This window comes from Triticum urartu, chromosome 6 (genome assembly GCF_003073215.2).
Source record: "Triticum urartu cultivar G1812 chromosome 6, Tu2.1, whole genome shotgun sequence".
In the NCBI taxonomy this organism is placed as follows: domain Eukaryota; kingdom Viridiplantae; phylum Streptophyta; class Magnoliopsida; order Poales; family Poaceae; genus Triticum; species Triticum urartu.
Genome location: NC_053027.1, coordinates 95169811 through 95186429, shown reverse-complemented (window position 1 = coordinate 95186429; position 16619 = coordinate 95169811). Strand labels below are relative to the sequence as shown.

Here is a 16619-nt window from a genome sequence, read left to right as displayed (position 1 = left end):
GTTCTGTATCATAAATAGAGCATAATTATCGTGGATGCAAGTTGGACTCAGCAAGTCGTGTCGAACCGTGAGAAGGCATGGGTCGATGATACAGAGGTTATTGCTTTGGTGACGCTGGAGGCCCTTCAAGGTAAGAGGAGATGCGCCTTGGTGACTCAGAGTCTTAGGTCATCAGTGAGTTTTGCCTCCTATTAGTTGAGCAGTGTATATTGTTGGCTATAAACACTTGAAATATCTCCAATCATGTGTTTCGAGTTCTCACAACTTCCGTATTTTACCATGTTTTGTCACTTCACAAACTTTTACATAACTATTTTGTGAAAGTATGCAAAGTTCTGGTTTAGACACGTAATGCTGAATTCTGAACCAAAATGATCACAAGTATTTGCTTGTTGTACTAATCTCATTTTGTTCATAGCCTTCATTACTGATTATTTACTATTGTCACAAGGAAATGGCAAACTTATAGGTATTTTAATCTAAAAATTCAAATGCCATGTTTAGGGAAGATGGTGAGCTTCTCACTATTGATAATTTTATTATGTTGAAACAAGAAGATACGGATGAGCTATGATAAGGAGTGTGAGGGGGTTGGACGACACAACATAAAATGATATTTTTAATAACAAAGTCTATTTTCTTCAAAAACTTTGTTGCACTAATCTTATAAGCTTCGCTTGACTTCGGATGTATGTATTAGCTGTGTTTAATTCCACTCATAGTCATGTTGTCGCAGTGCCACTTACTGGCTTATGTGATTCATTTTAGTTCCACGCTGTTCTTTTGAGCATGGGGTTAAAATTTTAATTAATGATGGTAATGATTTTGATTGATTCACTTAAGTTGTTAATTATTTTGATTTGGATGCCACTGTTCAGGCTTCTGATACTGGTCAACTGGTGACAGTTTTGAACCCACCTGGTTCATTCCTTGTATTGGGAACATGAACCAAATTTGCTTCCACACATAAATATGTTATTTTGTCTTGCCAGCAATGTAGTAGATGAACATGCTATGTATTTTTCTCTGCTTTACAATTATTAGTAATCTACCTTGCCTCTGTGGAAAGGTAAAATTTAGTGCTTTTGGTGTATTTCAATTAGCATTGGAAAGCAAAACCTATGGGTGAGCTTCAGCATTCAGTAGTACATCAACATATCCTATTTTTTTTGCTAATGAACACTTCTGGTTATAATATATCTATATCAGGAGGATAGTCAAGATATTTCTGTAGTACAGAATATAATTTTTATATTGACCGCAAAAGAAAAATCGAACCACATTTGAGCTTCTGGACCTTGGGGTAACTCGATGACCACTTATGATATTATAACTACCTTCCCTACTCAGTTTGACATTTGGTTTCTCATACAGGAAATTGTTAATAAGTTGCATCAACGAGATGGAATGAGCTTACTTGATTAGTACTTGATGCAATTATTCTTGGTTGTAAGTAAAAGACTTACATTTCTGCTAACCTATATGTAATATGTGCGTTCATACTCAAGGATAATTGCTAAAGTGATGACCACGGCCTTAAGGTCAGCATTTGTAATGGATGAGTACTTATCTGTGTGAGCAAATATACTCATGGACAATTCCTTTGTGTTAATAACTGCAGTTATGCTTGAATTAGCAGCAGTTCATGTTATGTAACTGTTATTTTGGTTGACCCAAATTTTGTGATGTAATAATAATTCGTAAGCAATGGAATTCCGACTCAAGTTCGCAATGGTTAATGTAATACACAATAACATGTCACTGCTGCATGAAAATTCAAGAAAAGTGCCAAACTTTTTTTCCTACAGCTACAACGCTTACTGTATACTACGGGAGAGCAAAGACAATGCAAGTTAATGGTGAGGTGAACTACCATATCACATTTATTTTGTTGAAATATTTGTTTAGTATGAAATGAAAGGAAATATGCTTGGAGCTAGAGAGTGATGGGGTGGAGAATGTCATCCCTAACCTATTAGTGATGCGTTCTTCAAACCACAAGGGGTCTTGATGCAAGATCAGTGTATCAATTTTCCCCCTAAAATTATATGTGCATTGCACGTGCACACTTACTAGTGATCACAAGGCAACAACTTTATGATTGTGCCAAATACTTGCGGAAATCGGTTCTTTATGTCAAAGTACTTCCTAAAATTTGTATTTTTATGTCCAAATACTTGATGAAATGGGTTCTTACATGCCTTAATAATTGCTGAAATTACTTATTTTATTTCTCAAAGGCTTGCTGAAAAGACGAACCATTCCTTAACAAGAATATTACTCATTATAATGAGATGATGATTATAGCTGGAGGAAGCATGGCCATAGGTTCTTCAAGATTAACCACTCATTACAAACCGATTTGGATTTCCATGCTCATTAGTATCCCTATTTGGTTGACAATCATTGTGTTGCAATGGCATTTAGGGTGTTGGAGAAGGCTCAAAAGATGGTTTGGGTTTCTAGGTATGTGAAGAGTACCTTTCCTGAAGCCGAAGCATTTGAGTGCATATGTGGTGTTTGTCTTGTGCTTTTGATGACAACCTGTTAACTACGGGTTGTATGGACTTCCTCTTTTGATTACAACCAGAACATTGAACTATGAGTTATGTAATTTTAGGTTCTAGTACTCTATGGAATGTTGAACTATGAGTCCCACACACTTGTGTTACATATGGAATGTTCAACTATAAGTTCTATGCACGAACTTGTGTTACATCCGGAATGTTGAACTATGATAGTTCTTATAAAAGGATTAAATCCTTTTTCTTTCAATATCATATTGAGGAGTTTTTTCAGGATCAATCACGCCGCTTTATTTAAATTAAAAGTCTCGGATCTCCTCAGAGACCACATCTAAAACAAAGTCAGGAGGCATCATCAGCCATAACTTACAAAGCTCTTCCCCTACCCCTACCTTAGCCAACTTATGGAATGTTGAAGTTTAAGTTAAATGGTATTCTATTGCCTTACATTGAAAATTTACAAATTGTGAGGTAATCTCACCTCCTAAGTCAAAAATGTCGCTACAGTCTTTATTCATCACCCGTCCCTTGAATCAAACATTAGAATGGCTATGGCAACCATGTTCCATCCTTCAAGGTTCAAACAAAACAAAATTTAGATTTACCTCAAAACCAAACTGCCGGTGTACTGTAACTTGGGTATTTGGTACCCTAAATTATGCACAGGTAGTAGTAGCTTTCCCGACGGTAAGGGCTTGTCGAGGGATGACTCTGACCAACATTCAAGACTTGGTTTTCAAAACCATGAAGAAGACCTCCAGGCAGATGATCGAGAAGTACTAAGGTAGTACTGAAGATCAAGACTCAAGTTGTCGGCAAGCTGCACACTGGCAAGTGAAGGCCCGACAAACTCCGTGCCGACAAACTCCCTCTGCATGTCCATCTCTCCACCTCACCGACCAGCTAGTCGCTTGTCAATAGGTGTCGAGCGGGCAGGCGGTTAGGTGAAACTCGTCGGCGCACGTGTCAGCACGCCGCCTGAAGACCAACTTCAATGACACCCGTCCCAGGGTCATGGCGAAGAAATAGGAGGTAGATGGACAAACGGCACAAAAGGAGAGACACTTCCTTGTTGGAGCTCATCCCCAGCATGACACCTCACGCCGCATTTATCGCTTTTGTCCTAATCCGGCAGGATTAGGCATGATAGCACTTTAGCCACTATTCACCTCATGTAATTACCATTTGTTGGAAATATGAGCAATTTACCAAATGATTTTATTAACAGAAATACTAGATAAAGCACGACTAGTATAGCAGTGATAAAACAAGCCATGCAATTTGACAAAGAGAAGATAAACAACATCTTCATATATGAACTGTAACTAAACATATCTAGAGCAGACAGTATAGCAAGTTGCATATTGAAATAGAGCCTAACATATCTAGGGAAAACACTAGAACAAGGAACTGTAGCATGGCCTCTAATAGAAAGAGGAAGAACACATACGGGACAGCAGCAGCAGAAGCGCTGGACTTGGGGTCGGTGTCCCCACCAGCCATGTCGTCGAGGAGGTCGTCGACGTTGGGGAAGAAGTTGTCGTCGGGGAAGTAGTCGTCGGAGTCCGGGGCGCCCGTGATGAAGAAGTCAGTGGTCGTGCGAAGCGCTCCCCAAAAACCTTATCACCCTTCTCCCGTACAGGACTCAAAAGGTGTGGTTTCGGAGGCCTACTGTCCCGACCTATGGTGCATGCCGCAAGTCAGGATGAGGAAGATCGTAGCAGTAGCTCAGTGGTCAGGAATTCGGAGGCGAGAGGGTTGTGTTGTTCTGGTGCGTCTCTCTGGGAGGAGCGACCTCCCTTTTATAGGCGCAAGAGAAGAAGGCGAGAGGGCAGCGATGGGAGGTGAAACGAAGAGCGGGAGGCGAAGTGAACAGGCAGCAAACGAAGAGGTGCGTCGTTCGTATTCAACCTCCACTTCAGCAAAAACGTTTCAGCTCCCGTGTGACCGTTCGTATACCCGTCGTGCGTGGCAAAAATTTAGACATCGACTCGGCTCATTCTCGCAACCCGTGGCGCGGCGACAGGCGGCGGAGGAGGAGCGCGCGTGGATGTCCCTCTTGTTCTCATGCTCATACAAGTGGGGAAAGAACCTCCCTTATAAAGAGGTCCAACTCCCTCTAAACTAGCAATGTGGGACTAAACTTTAGTAGTGCCCCTTGCCTTGCACGAATGGGCTAAGTGTGCCTCTAGGATTTATTAGGAATTTCTGAAATTATTATTAGTTTGGCCCATAAATAGATAAAACTCCAGCAATCCCCCACCAGATCCTAGAGGCACATAGAATTTGCCATTAGTTCCAAAACACTGTTTTATATACCGGTATTGAAGTGGAGACTGTTAAGTTGAACTTCCACCTAGAACTCTATGCTACACTAGTAAGCAACTTGAACAGTGGACTGGGCCTTGAACTGCAAGTTTTCTGCGAATCTAGCTTCACACAAAGCCTTGACCGATACTAGGCTACCGTGGGTATTCCCCACGGGTGGAGCTTATGTGTCATACTCCATGACCTTTCATGAGTTTACTAGAGAGAACCCTACTCTCATAGATTGCGACGTTTGACAATCAGACTCATATAGGTGTGTTCTTCAAAAGATGTTCTGTAGGGCAACATCTCTGCTTAAATGAGCCACTTAGATCACATTAAGATATACATCAACCTGCCATGCAGATTTAGGAGAGTATTGCATCTTCATGGAGTGGTATTGTTAACAGTAAGGATACTCTCCTCTCAGTTGACCAACAACTTTTCTTCCCCATCTAATTCATGGGATCTCCGATCACATAGACTAGGTTACCACTTTGAACAACTCATATTGTGGGTCTCATACCCATCTCCCTCGATGCATTATCTATCACATTACGTGATAGACCCTTAGTAAAAGGATCTGCCAGATTTTTAGACGTTTGGATATAATCCAATGTAATAACTCTGGAGTTTTTCATTTTCCTGACAGACTTTAACCTTCTTTGAACGTGTCTGGATGACTTCATGTTATCCTTTGAGCTGCTCACTTTTGTGATCACAATTTGATTGTCGCAGTTCATAAGGATACCCGGTACAGGTTTCTCAACAACCGGCAAGTCATTCAAGAGCCGACGAAGCCAATCTACTTCGACCGTAGTTGTATCTAGTGCTGTGAGTTCTGCTTCCATTGTTGACCTCGTTAAGATGGTCTGCTTGCAAGACTTCTAAGAAACAGCGCCACCTCCATGAGTGAATACATATCCGCTCGTGGCCTTTATCTCATCAGCATCTGAGATCCAATTTGAGTCACTATACCCTTCAAGCACCTTTGGGTGCCCGGTGTAGTGAATTCCATAATTCACAGTGCCTTTCAAATAACGCAAAACCCTCTCTAGAGCTTTCCAATGCACATCTCTTGGTTTTGAGACAAATCGACTCAGTTTGCTAACAGCAAAAGAGATGTTAGGTCTTGTAGCACTGGCTAAGTACATAAGTAAGCCAATAATCTGAGAATATTTCAATTGATATCTAGCAATTCTTCGATTCTTTTGAAGCAACACACTGGCATCATATGGTGTTGGAGAGGGCTTGTAGTCATTGTAGTCAAAGCGACTCAAGATCTTTTCCACATAGTGAGATTGAAGCAATGTAATCCCACCATCATCGTCTCTCAACAACTTGATGTTCAGAATGACATCAGCCACTCCTAAATCCTTCATCTCAAAACGGCGAGATAGGAAATCCTTGACCTCCTTAATAACATTCAGATTTGTTCCGAAAATCAATATGTCATCAACATACAAGCAAAGGACAACTCCCTCGCCCCCACCATGGCGATAGTACACACATTTGTCAGCTTCGTTCACAACAAAGCCTGCAGCTGTTAAAGTTCCTTCAAACTTCTCATGCCACTGTTTGGGTGCTTGGTTGAGTCCATACGTAGACTTCAGCAACTTGCACACTTTCCCTTCCTGACCATCTATTACAAACCCATCTGGTTGTTCCATATAAATTTCCTCGTCCAACTCTCCATTTAGGAAAGTAGTCTTAACATCCATTTGATGAACGAGAAGACCATGTGAGGCAGCTAGTGAAAGTAGAACTCGAATAGTGGTCAGCCGAGCCACAGGTGAGTAAGTATCAAAGAAGTCTTCACCTTCCTTTTGGATATAACCCTCATCCACGAGCCGAGCCTTGTACTTTTAAATAGAACCATCAGGCCTAAGCTTCTTCTTGAATACCTATTTGCATCCTATAGGTTTGCATCCATAAGGACGATCAGTTATCTCCCAAGTTTCATTCGCCAAGATGGAATCCATCTCGCTACGAACCGCTTCCTTCCAGTAGTCAGCATCTTCAGATGCATAGGCCTCTAAAATAGAACTGGGAGTGTCATCTATGAGATACACAAGAAAATCATCACCAAAGGACTTTGCAGTCCTTTGTCTCTTTCTCCTAGTAGGAACTTCATTGTTCTCCTCCACAGGATTTTCAAAGTGTTTCATCGAAATGGCAGGTTCAGTAATTGTAACTGGTTCCTGATTCGATGAACTAGGCATCTCCTGATTAGATGAGGTAGCCATATCCTTCATGGGAAAGATATCTTCAAAGAAAGTCGCATCATTCGACTCCATGATCATACCGACATGCATGTCAGGTACCTCAGACTTTACAACCAAGAACTATAACTGATACTATGAAAAGCATAACCCAGGAAAACACAATCCACAGTTTTTGGTCCAAGTTTGCGCTTCTTTGGAATTGGCACATTGACTTTCGCCAAACAACCCCAGGTTCGTAGATAAGAGAGCTTTAATCTTTTCTTCTCCCATTCCTCGAATGGAGTTATCTCTTTGTTCTTTGTGGGAACTCGGTTTAGGACATGACAAGCAGTCAATATCGCCTCCCCCACCATGCCTTGGAGAGACCCGATGTGTCTAACATGGCATTAACTAAATCAGTTAGAGTATGGTTCTTTCTTTCGGCTACCCCATTTGACTAAGATGAATAGGGAGGCGTCCTCTCATGGATTATACCATGTTCCGCACAAAAAGCATCAAATTCATTGGAAAAATACTCTCCAACATGGTCGGACCTAAGCCTCCTGATTTTCCGATCAAGTTGGTTTTCCACTTCAGCTTTATAGATCTTGAAAAAGTTCAAAGCCTCATCCTTAGATTTCAAAAGATACACACGGCAATATCTAGTGGAGTCGTTAATTAATGTCATGAAATATTTCTTTCCACCTTTTGTCAAAACGCCATTCATTTCACATAGATCTGAATGTATGAGCTCTAGTGGTGCAAGATTTCTCATTTCTGCAGTCGTGTGAGACTTACGAGGTTGCTTAGCTTGCACATAAACTTGACACTTAGATCCCTTGACAGTGGTGAAACTAGGGATTAAGTTCAACTTCGCTAGTTGCGACATGCAACCAAAGTTAACATGACAAAGACGTGAATGCCACACATTTGATTCACTATTGTTGCAAACAAGATTAAAAACTTTATTGCAAACGTCTGACAAGGATAAACGAAACAGGCTTCCTGACTCATAGCCTTTACCAACAAAGGTTCCCTACTTGGATATTACAAATTTATTTGACTCAAAGACAAGCTTATGGACATCTCTACATGGAAGAGACCCGCTAACAAGATTTTATTGGCGGAGGGGGCATAATGCACGTTCTTCAGCCGCACGATCTTCCCCGAAGTAAACTTCAGATCGACCGTGCCAACACCATGAACAGAAGCACTTGTACCGTTTCCCATCAGCACGGTTGAAGTCCCTGCGGTCTGATAAGACGAAAACATGGATATATCACCGCATACATGCACATTAGCACCCGTGTCAATTAACCAATCAGGAGAATGACATACTGAAAGAATAGTGGGAGATATACCATACCCAGCATCCTTCATGTCAGTATCTCCAATGACAATATTAGCGGTCTTGTCGCCTTTCCCAGGGTGACGCTTGTCATAGCGATTAGGGCAACTAGGAGCCCAATGATCAGGATCCCCACACACATGACAAACACCTTTCTTCTTGTCATTCTTCTTCTTGAAGATCTTGTGTTGCACAGCCTTGTTCTTCCCATCAAACTTTGCTTTACCATCAAAATTTGCCCTTGTTCTTGAACTTGTGGGGCTGGAAGTTCTGTTTCTGTACCAGATTGGCACTAGATCCTCCCTCAATACCTCGAGCACGTGTATCCTTTGCTCTCGCCTTTTCTTCCACATCAAGAGTACCAATGAGATCCGGAACGGAAAACTCCTGCCTCTTATGCTTCAGTAAGGTAGCAAAGTTCCTCCACGAAGGAGGAAGCTTAGTGATGATACCTCCAGCAACAAACTTGTCTGGTAGCATACAATTGAATGCTCAAGTTCTCTAGCAAATGACTGTATCTCATGAGCTTGCTCAACCACGGAGCGCTCTTCAGTCATCCTGTAATCATAGAATTGCTCCATGATGTACAACTCAGTGCCAGCATCCGAGACCCCAAACTTGGCCTCGAGTGCGTCCCACATATCTTTTCCATTGTCAATTGACGCATAAGCATCAACTATGTTCTCACCAAGAACACTCAAGAGAGCAGCCTTAAACAGAGTATTCATTTTCTGAAAAGCTTATTCCTGTTGGGCATCATACTCCCCTTCATGTTTGCCAAGCGTGGCGTCATAACAACTTATGGTTTGAAACCATAAGACTGCTTTCACGCGCCACCTCTTATAGTGGATACCCTCAAACATAGAAGGTCTCATGGAAGCAGCAAAATCACTTGGGGTAAATTGCCTATGATAAAGGTTTTTGGATTGTTGGAAATATGAGCAATTTACCGAATGATTTTATTAACAGAAATACTAGATAAAGCACGGCTAGTATAGCAGTGATAAAACAAGCCATGCGATTTGATAAAGAGAAGATAAACAACATCTTCATATATGAACTGGAACTAAACATATCTAGAGCAAACAGTATAGCAAGTTGCATATATGAAATAGAGCCTAACATATCTAGGGCAAACACTAGAACAAGGAACTGTAGCAGGGCCTCTAATAGAAAGAGGAAGAACACGTACGGAACAGCAGCAGCAGAAGCGCTGGACTTGGGGTCGGTGTCCTCGCCAGCCATGTCGTCGAGGAGGTCGTCGACGTTGGGGAAGAAGTCGTCGTCGGGGAAGTAGTCGTCGGAGTCCGGGGCGTCCGTGACGAAGAAGTCAGTAGTCGCGCGAAGCGCTCCCCCAAAACCTTATCATCCTTCTCCCGTACAGGACTCAAAAGGTGCGGTTTCGAAGGCTTACTGTCCCGACCTGCGGTGCACGCCGCAAGTCGGGATGGGGAAGATCGTAGCAGTAGCTCAGTGGTCAGGAACTTGGAGGCGAGAGGGTTGTGTTGTTCTGGTGCGTCTCTCTGGGAGGAGCGACCTCCCTTTTATAGACGCAAGAGAAGAAGGCGAGAGGGCAGCGACGGGAGGTGAAACGAACAGAGGGAGGCGAGCAGACGAAGAGGTGCGTTGTTCGTATTCAATCTCCACTTCAGCAAAAACATTTCAGCTCTCGTGTGACCGTTCGTATACCCGTCGTGCGTGGCAAAAATTTACACATCGACTCATTCCCGCAACCCGCGGCGTGGCGAGGCGGGCGGCGGAGGAGGAGCGCGCGTGGATGTCCCTCTTATTCTCATGCTCATACAAGTGGGGAAAGAACCTCCCTTATAAAGAGGTCCAACTCCCTCTAAACTAGCAACGTGGGACTAAACTTTAGTAGTGCCCCTTGCCTTACACGAATGCGCTAAGTAAGCCTCTAGGATTTATTAGAAATTTCTGAAATTATTATTGGGTTGCCCATAAATAGATAAAATTTCAGCACCATTTTGCCATTGTTGTGACCCCTTGATCTATAAAAGGAGGCTCATGGCCACCTTTTCAAAGGTCGACACTTTGCTTAATTACGCGTAGCAGCTGCACTCCTTTGTAATCTTTGTTCATACATAATCAATTCATCAAAGCAGGAGTAGAGTTTTACACCTCACAGTTCACTGAACCTGAGTAAACTTTGTGTGTCTCTGCTGAATCTGCTCTTTGTGGATTGTTGATCCCCGCAGCCGTACCGCAAAAGGTCCTTTGCCGGTCCCATAGATTAACGTACGTCGACACAAACCCATCCTAAAGCCACCGGAGGCAAGAGGAACGTCGCCGTCGGAGGCGACAAAAATGGCCATGAGAAAAGCTCCTCGCAGACGACCACAAGATACCTGCCCCATGTCGTAACGGCAAGTACAAATTTCGCCGGAATACCGTTCCATGCACCGTAGCGAGATCCTTTCTCTGAATTGTACTCCATCCCGCCCGAGACCGAACATGTCTTTGACGATTTACATGCCCTCACGAAGTGTAGGATTATTCTGTTGGTTTACGCGTGCACGTGTGCATTCATGTGTGAATTTCTGTTTGTGTTTCAAGAAAAGGTCCTACCTCTTCTTCTTCTTTTTTTCCTTTGATGATAGCTCAAAGCAGCCCTTTTATATGAAAAATAAAAACTCAAAGCAGCCCCCGTTTGTTTTCTCACAAGACAGTCCAGACAGGAGCCAGCAGCCAGCCAGGCGCGTGGAGCCTGTCAAGTTGACCTTACACAACTGGCCAGACCAATCACAACTCGCTTCTTACTGACCACATCAGCAGCGCTGGATTAGCTGTCTGCAAAGTAAAAAAAAATTGGTGTGGTGCTGGCCCATTTGCGCAGGACGTTCATTGTACCGACCGCGACTGATGATGTAGAGCCACGAAACAAAGAAGCAACTGGTCCAACTTGAAACCAGAAACACGCCTGCTCCATCGGCATCACCATAGTCTAAAAACGCAGAGAAATCCGTAGAAAACGTTCAAAAGCAGCGTGTCTCCGCTCATCTGCTCAGCGTGTCGCCTTGCCCTCCACACGCGCCTTCTCCGAAGTCATGCTCACACGCTCGCCCTCCACTTGTATGCTCTTCTCCAAAATCATCCGCCTACACGTGTTGACCGCGACACTGCCGGGCGGCGTTCAACTACGCAGTTCCCTCTCGACGCTGTTGCCTCGCCGATCACATACTGTAAAACGGTCTCATCTCTCCGCGATAGACTAGTCCTTTGCTGCTGCAGTGCTGCTCATGGGCAAAAGGATGGTGAATTTACTCTTCAGTTTCTGTCACCAAATAACACAGCAGAGCAAGATAAGGTAATCCAGTTAGGACAGCGATGTCAGAGCAAGTAAATTAAACGTGTGACATAACGGACCATCAAGGACTTGATCAAGACTGACCGCTAAGCGTTAACCCACCAGGATAGGAGAAGTGATGCGAGATCAATTAAACTAAATGCGTGCAGTAACAGATCATTATAAGTACTCAGTACTTAATCATGGATGCCTGCTAACTATTAACACGGCAATCCATGAGCAAAAAGTCAACTTACCGACAGGCAATCGCAGGCGAAAATGTCAAGGTGTGAACGTGGACGATGATGCACCGGATAGGCAATAGCAGCCAATCCTTGACCCATTTCTCTTTCCTTCGCCTGAGAGCGACCTGAGAACAGAGGATCAAACAAAAAGGAGCCGTGAGCAGCTTGTGTCCCGTTCCTCTCGTGCTCTTTCTTCACCAGCCCGGCCATTCATTGGTTCCCTTCGCTAGCTTCCTCAGAAAGCCATGCAGATGCAGCCACGCCATTGCCCAAGCAGGAGGCCTTTCCTCGGCCTGGCGCTCTTGCTGCTGGTCCTCGTCTTGGTCTCGCCGGCCAGCTCCTGCACGGAGCAGGAGAGGAGCTCCCTCCTCCAGCTCCTCGCTGGGCTCTCGCGGGACAACGGGCTCACGGCGTCCTGGCAGAGGGACATGGACTGCTGCACGTGGGAAGGGATCACCTGCGGCGGTCCCGATGGGGCGGTCACTGGTGTTTCGCTGGCTTCTCGAGGCCTCAAGGGATCCATCTCGCCGTCCCTGGGTAACCTCACCGGCCTCCTCCGCCTCAACCTGTCACGCAACTCGCTGTCTGGCGGCTTGCCGCTGGAGTTGGTGTCGTCCAGCAGCATCGTCGTCCTTGACGTCAGCTTCAACCGCCTGACTGGAGGCCTGAGCGAGCTGCCACCTTCAACACCTGCGCTGCCTCTGCAGGTACTGAACATCTCGAGCAACCTGTTTACAGGAAGGTTTCCATCTGCTATATGGGAGGTGATGAAGAGCCTGGTTGCACTCAATGCCAGCACCAACAGCTTTACTGGGCAAATACCAATTACGCCCTGTGTGAGTGCGCCATCTTTGGCCGTGCTCGAACTCAGTTTTAATGAATTCAGTGGAAATATCCCTCCAGGGCTCAGTAATTGCTCCGTCCTCGAACTGCTCGGCGCTGGCTACAACAACCTCAATGGGACTCTTCCGGACGAGCTCTTCAAAGTTACCTCGCTAGAGCACCTCTCTTTACCTAGCAATGGTTTAGAAGGAGCTATCAATGGCATCAGCAAGCTCAAGAATCTGATCACCCTTGATCTTGGGGGGAATGGGCTCAGCGGCAGTATTCCAGAGTCTATAGGTGACCTGAAGAGATTGGAGGAGCTGCATTTGGAGCACAATAACATGTCAGGGGAGCTGCCACCAGCTCTGAGCAACTGCACAAATCTCGTAACAATTGACCTCAAGAGCAACCAGTTCATTGGAGAACTTACCAAGGTCAACTTCACAAGCCTGCCCAATCTGAAAGTTTTGGATCTTCTCTACAACAACTTCACCGGCACAGTTCCAGAAAGCATATACTCCTGCAGCAGGCTGACTGCACTGAGGCTATCTCACAACAAATTCCATGGCCAGTTGTCAGAAAGAATAGGCAATCTGAAGTCTCTCTCATTCCTATCACTTGTTAAAAACTCCCTTACAGATATCACAAGAACACTTCAGATCCTTAGGAGTTGCAGGAGCCTCACCACCCTTCTTATCGGATTCAACTTCAAGGATGAGACCATGCCAGAGGATGTTAGCGTTGAGGGTTTTGAGAATCTCCAGGTTCTTTCTATAAATGATTGTTCATTGTCTGGAAAAATACCTGATTGGTTATCAAAGCTGCCAAATTTGGAGATGTTATTTTTACACGACAATCAGCTCACTGGACCAATACCTGACTGGATCAGCAGCCTAAACTTGCTCTTCTATCTAGACTTAATGAACAACAGCCTTACAGGGGAAATTTCGAGTTCCTTAATGGATATGCCAATGCTAAAGTCGGACAAAACTGCACCTAAGGTCTTTGAGCTGCCTGTTTATAATAAGAGCCCATTTATGCAATATCTCATGCCCAGTGCTTTTCCTAAAGTACTGAATCTAGGGATAAATAACTTCACTGGCATGATACCTGAGAAGATTGGTCAGTTGAAAGGACTCATTTCCCTCAACCTGAGCTCCAACCAACTATCTGGAGAGATCCCAGAAGCAATCAGCAACCTCACGAGCCTGCAGGCGCTCGACTTGTCTGGTAATCATCTCATTGGTACAATTCCAGCTGCATTAAACAATCTGCACTTCCTTTCGACATTCAACATTTCCAATAATGACCTAGAAGGGTCTATTCCAGATGTGGGCCAGCTTAGCACGTTTCCAAATTCTAGCTTTGATGGCAACCCAAAATTGTGTGGTCGTATGCTTGTAAACCATTGCAGCTCAACTGAAACACCTCTGATCACCCAGAGACAAAAGAAAAAGAAGGGTATTTTTGCGCTTGCATTTGGTGTGTTTTTTGGAGGGCTGGCCATTCTTTTCTTGCTGGCTCGTCTCCTTGTCTTGCTCAGGGGTACAAATTTCATGAGCAAAAGGCAGAGCAACAACAACAATGACATAGAGGCAACATCTTCAAATCTCAATTCAGAATACTCCTTGGTGATGGTTCCACGAGGCAAGGGAGAACAAAACAAACTCACACTGACGGATCTCCTGAAAGCTACAAAGAACTTTGACAAGGATCATATCATTGGCTGTGGAGGCTATGGGCTAGTCTACAAGGCTGAGCTACCTGATGGCTCAAAGGTCGCCATAAAAAAGCTCAATAGTGAAATGTGTCTGATGGAAAGGGAATTCAGTGCAGAGGTTGATGCACTCTCCACGGCAGAGCATGACAATCTTGTACCATTCTGGGGTTACTGCATACAGGGAGATTCAAGACTGCTGATATACTCCTACATGGAGAACGGCAGCCTGGATGATTGGCTTCACAACAGGGACACAGATGACAACTCATTTCTTGACTGGCCAATACGGCTGAAGATTGCACAAGGAGCAAGTCAGGGTCTATCTTACATCCACGATGGATGCAAGCCTCACATTGTTCACCGTGACATCAAGTCGAGCAACATCCTACTGGACAAAGACTTCAAAGCTTATGTTGCAGACTTTGGGCTATCCAGATTGATCTTCCCCAACAGAACTCATGTGACGACTGAGTTGGTCGGTACTCTCGGTTACATCCCCCCAGAGTACGGGCAGGGATGGGTAGCCACACTGAGAGGTGATATGTACAGTTTTGGTGTGGTCCTGCTTGAACTGGTCACGGGGAGGCGGCCTGTTCAAATCTGTCCCAGGTCAAAAGAGCTTGTCAAGTGGGTACAGGAGATGAGATCCAAAGGGAAGCTGATTGAAGTTCTGGATCCAACGCTTCGAGGCACAGGATATGAAGAGCAGATGCTGAAGGTGCTTGAAGTTGCTTGCCAGTGTGTCAACCACAATCCTGGAATGAGGCCAGCCATACAGGAGGTGGTATCTTTCCTGAACAGCGTAGATGCTAACCTTCAGAAGCAAAATTCAGTTAGCTCACAATGTAGATAGCAAATTATGCTGCAGTGTGCAGAGTAGATCTTATAGTTTATAAGCAAGAGCTGCAAGTTCTGTGCTCACTAGCCTGATTAGTTCTTTTGTACAGATTGTGACCTGGCCCTATACGGAAATCTTGTAATTCATCTCCTCTTCCCCTCTTCGCAACACAAACTGTGTGCCATGAGTAATGATAACAAGCAGTTGCTCGGTTCATCGATCCCCAACATTCTCCTTCTAAATTGTGCATAGAAAGAGCAGACAAACTGATAAAATTCCGGCCATTACTAGTAGGAGACAATCGTAGGGTCACCGTGGTGGAAACAAAAGTACTGGATACTAAATCAACACGGGTAAAATCATCAAGTTGGCTAATTCGATGGTCCAACGGTGGGATGAGCAAACAAATGGATCGAGAACATCACCACAAAACGGATTGGAAATAGGACCTGCAAAACGGCTAGTTAGAACACCAAAATTGCCACCAAATGCTAAGGCTCGACCCATCAGCAAGTCTCTGTGGTGATCTCGTCCACTGCAAGTCGCAACCTACAATGTGGTGTGTATAAGAGCTAAATCCTGAAACCTAGAAGGGGCAGACCAGCAAGAGGCACCCATACCGAGACCGATAACCTACGGCGTTTCCGAATGCTGCCAGGAGATTCGGCTTCCTCCGGTATCTCAATGGCTTAGAGGCACCCTTATCACCGGAACAGACCTCTCGCGCAGCGGCAGCGGCGGCGACGCCTGGAGCAACGCGGCGCAACGAGCAAACTGAAATGCAGCTAACGCGGGCGGAGTAAAGAGTAAGGAACCCGAGGCGAGGGTGCGGTGATCACCTGGCCGCGGCAGTCGCGGTCCGTCCTGCGCGGCCGCGAGGCGGCGCCGCGGCGCCGCCGTTCGCCGGTTCCAGAGTTGCAGGGGGTCTCATCTGCGGGGGAAATATACGAGAGAAAAGAAAAAGGGAAAAAGAAAGAAAAAGACCCCCGGTACCTGGCCAATATGGGCCGTGCTTTTAAGCCCGGCCCGGCACGATCCACGTGCTATTTTTTAGGACCATTTCGGCATTTTTAAACTAAAAAAATGCCCCATAAGACCGAAAATCAACTTGGGCCGACACTTGCGTGTGACATTGTGAGGCTAATCCGCGAGGTAAAGCCTTCGGGTCAGCACGACACGACCATTTTATAAAAAGGCTACATGGGATGGGCCCGCCCATATGACCAGGTATGGCAGTAGTTATGATATACAAATCACATGTGGGTCCCACATGTTGATGTATGATCTGTTTTGGTGGGCGCTG

General features: G+C 44.9%; 1 protein-coding gene and 1 long non-coding RNA gene across 2 annotated transcripts; one reads left to right on the top strand and one right to left on the bottom strand.

Annotated features, from left to right (window-relative positions):
- Nucleotides 1–11031: 11031 nt before the first annotated feature.
- LOC125515698 lies at nt 11032–16296 on the bottom strand. The gene is made up of 2 exons (XR_007287097.1): nt 16156–16296; nt 11032–11676 (listed from the first exon to the last, which is right to left on the bottom strand). It is a non-coding gene; the product is annotated as an uncharacterized LOC125515698 (long non-coding RNA).
- On the top strand, nt 11948–15530 carry LOC125515697 (tyrosine-sulfated glycopeptide receptor 1-like). The gene has a single exon (XM_048681213.1). It carries the CDS (start codon nt 12179–12181, stop codon nt 15329–15331), a length of 3153 nt encoding a protein of 1050 aa, XP_048537170.1. The 5' UTR covers nt 11948–12178; the 3' UTR covers nt 15332–15530.
- Nucleotides 16297–16619: the final 323 nt, after the last annotated feature.

What these genes read in the sequence shown, in the direction of transcription:
- LOC125515697 (XM_048681213.1), top strand. Translation starts at nt 12,179, where the DNA reads ATGCAGATGCAGCCACGCCATTGCCCAAGCAGGAGGCCTTTCCTCGGC.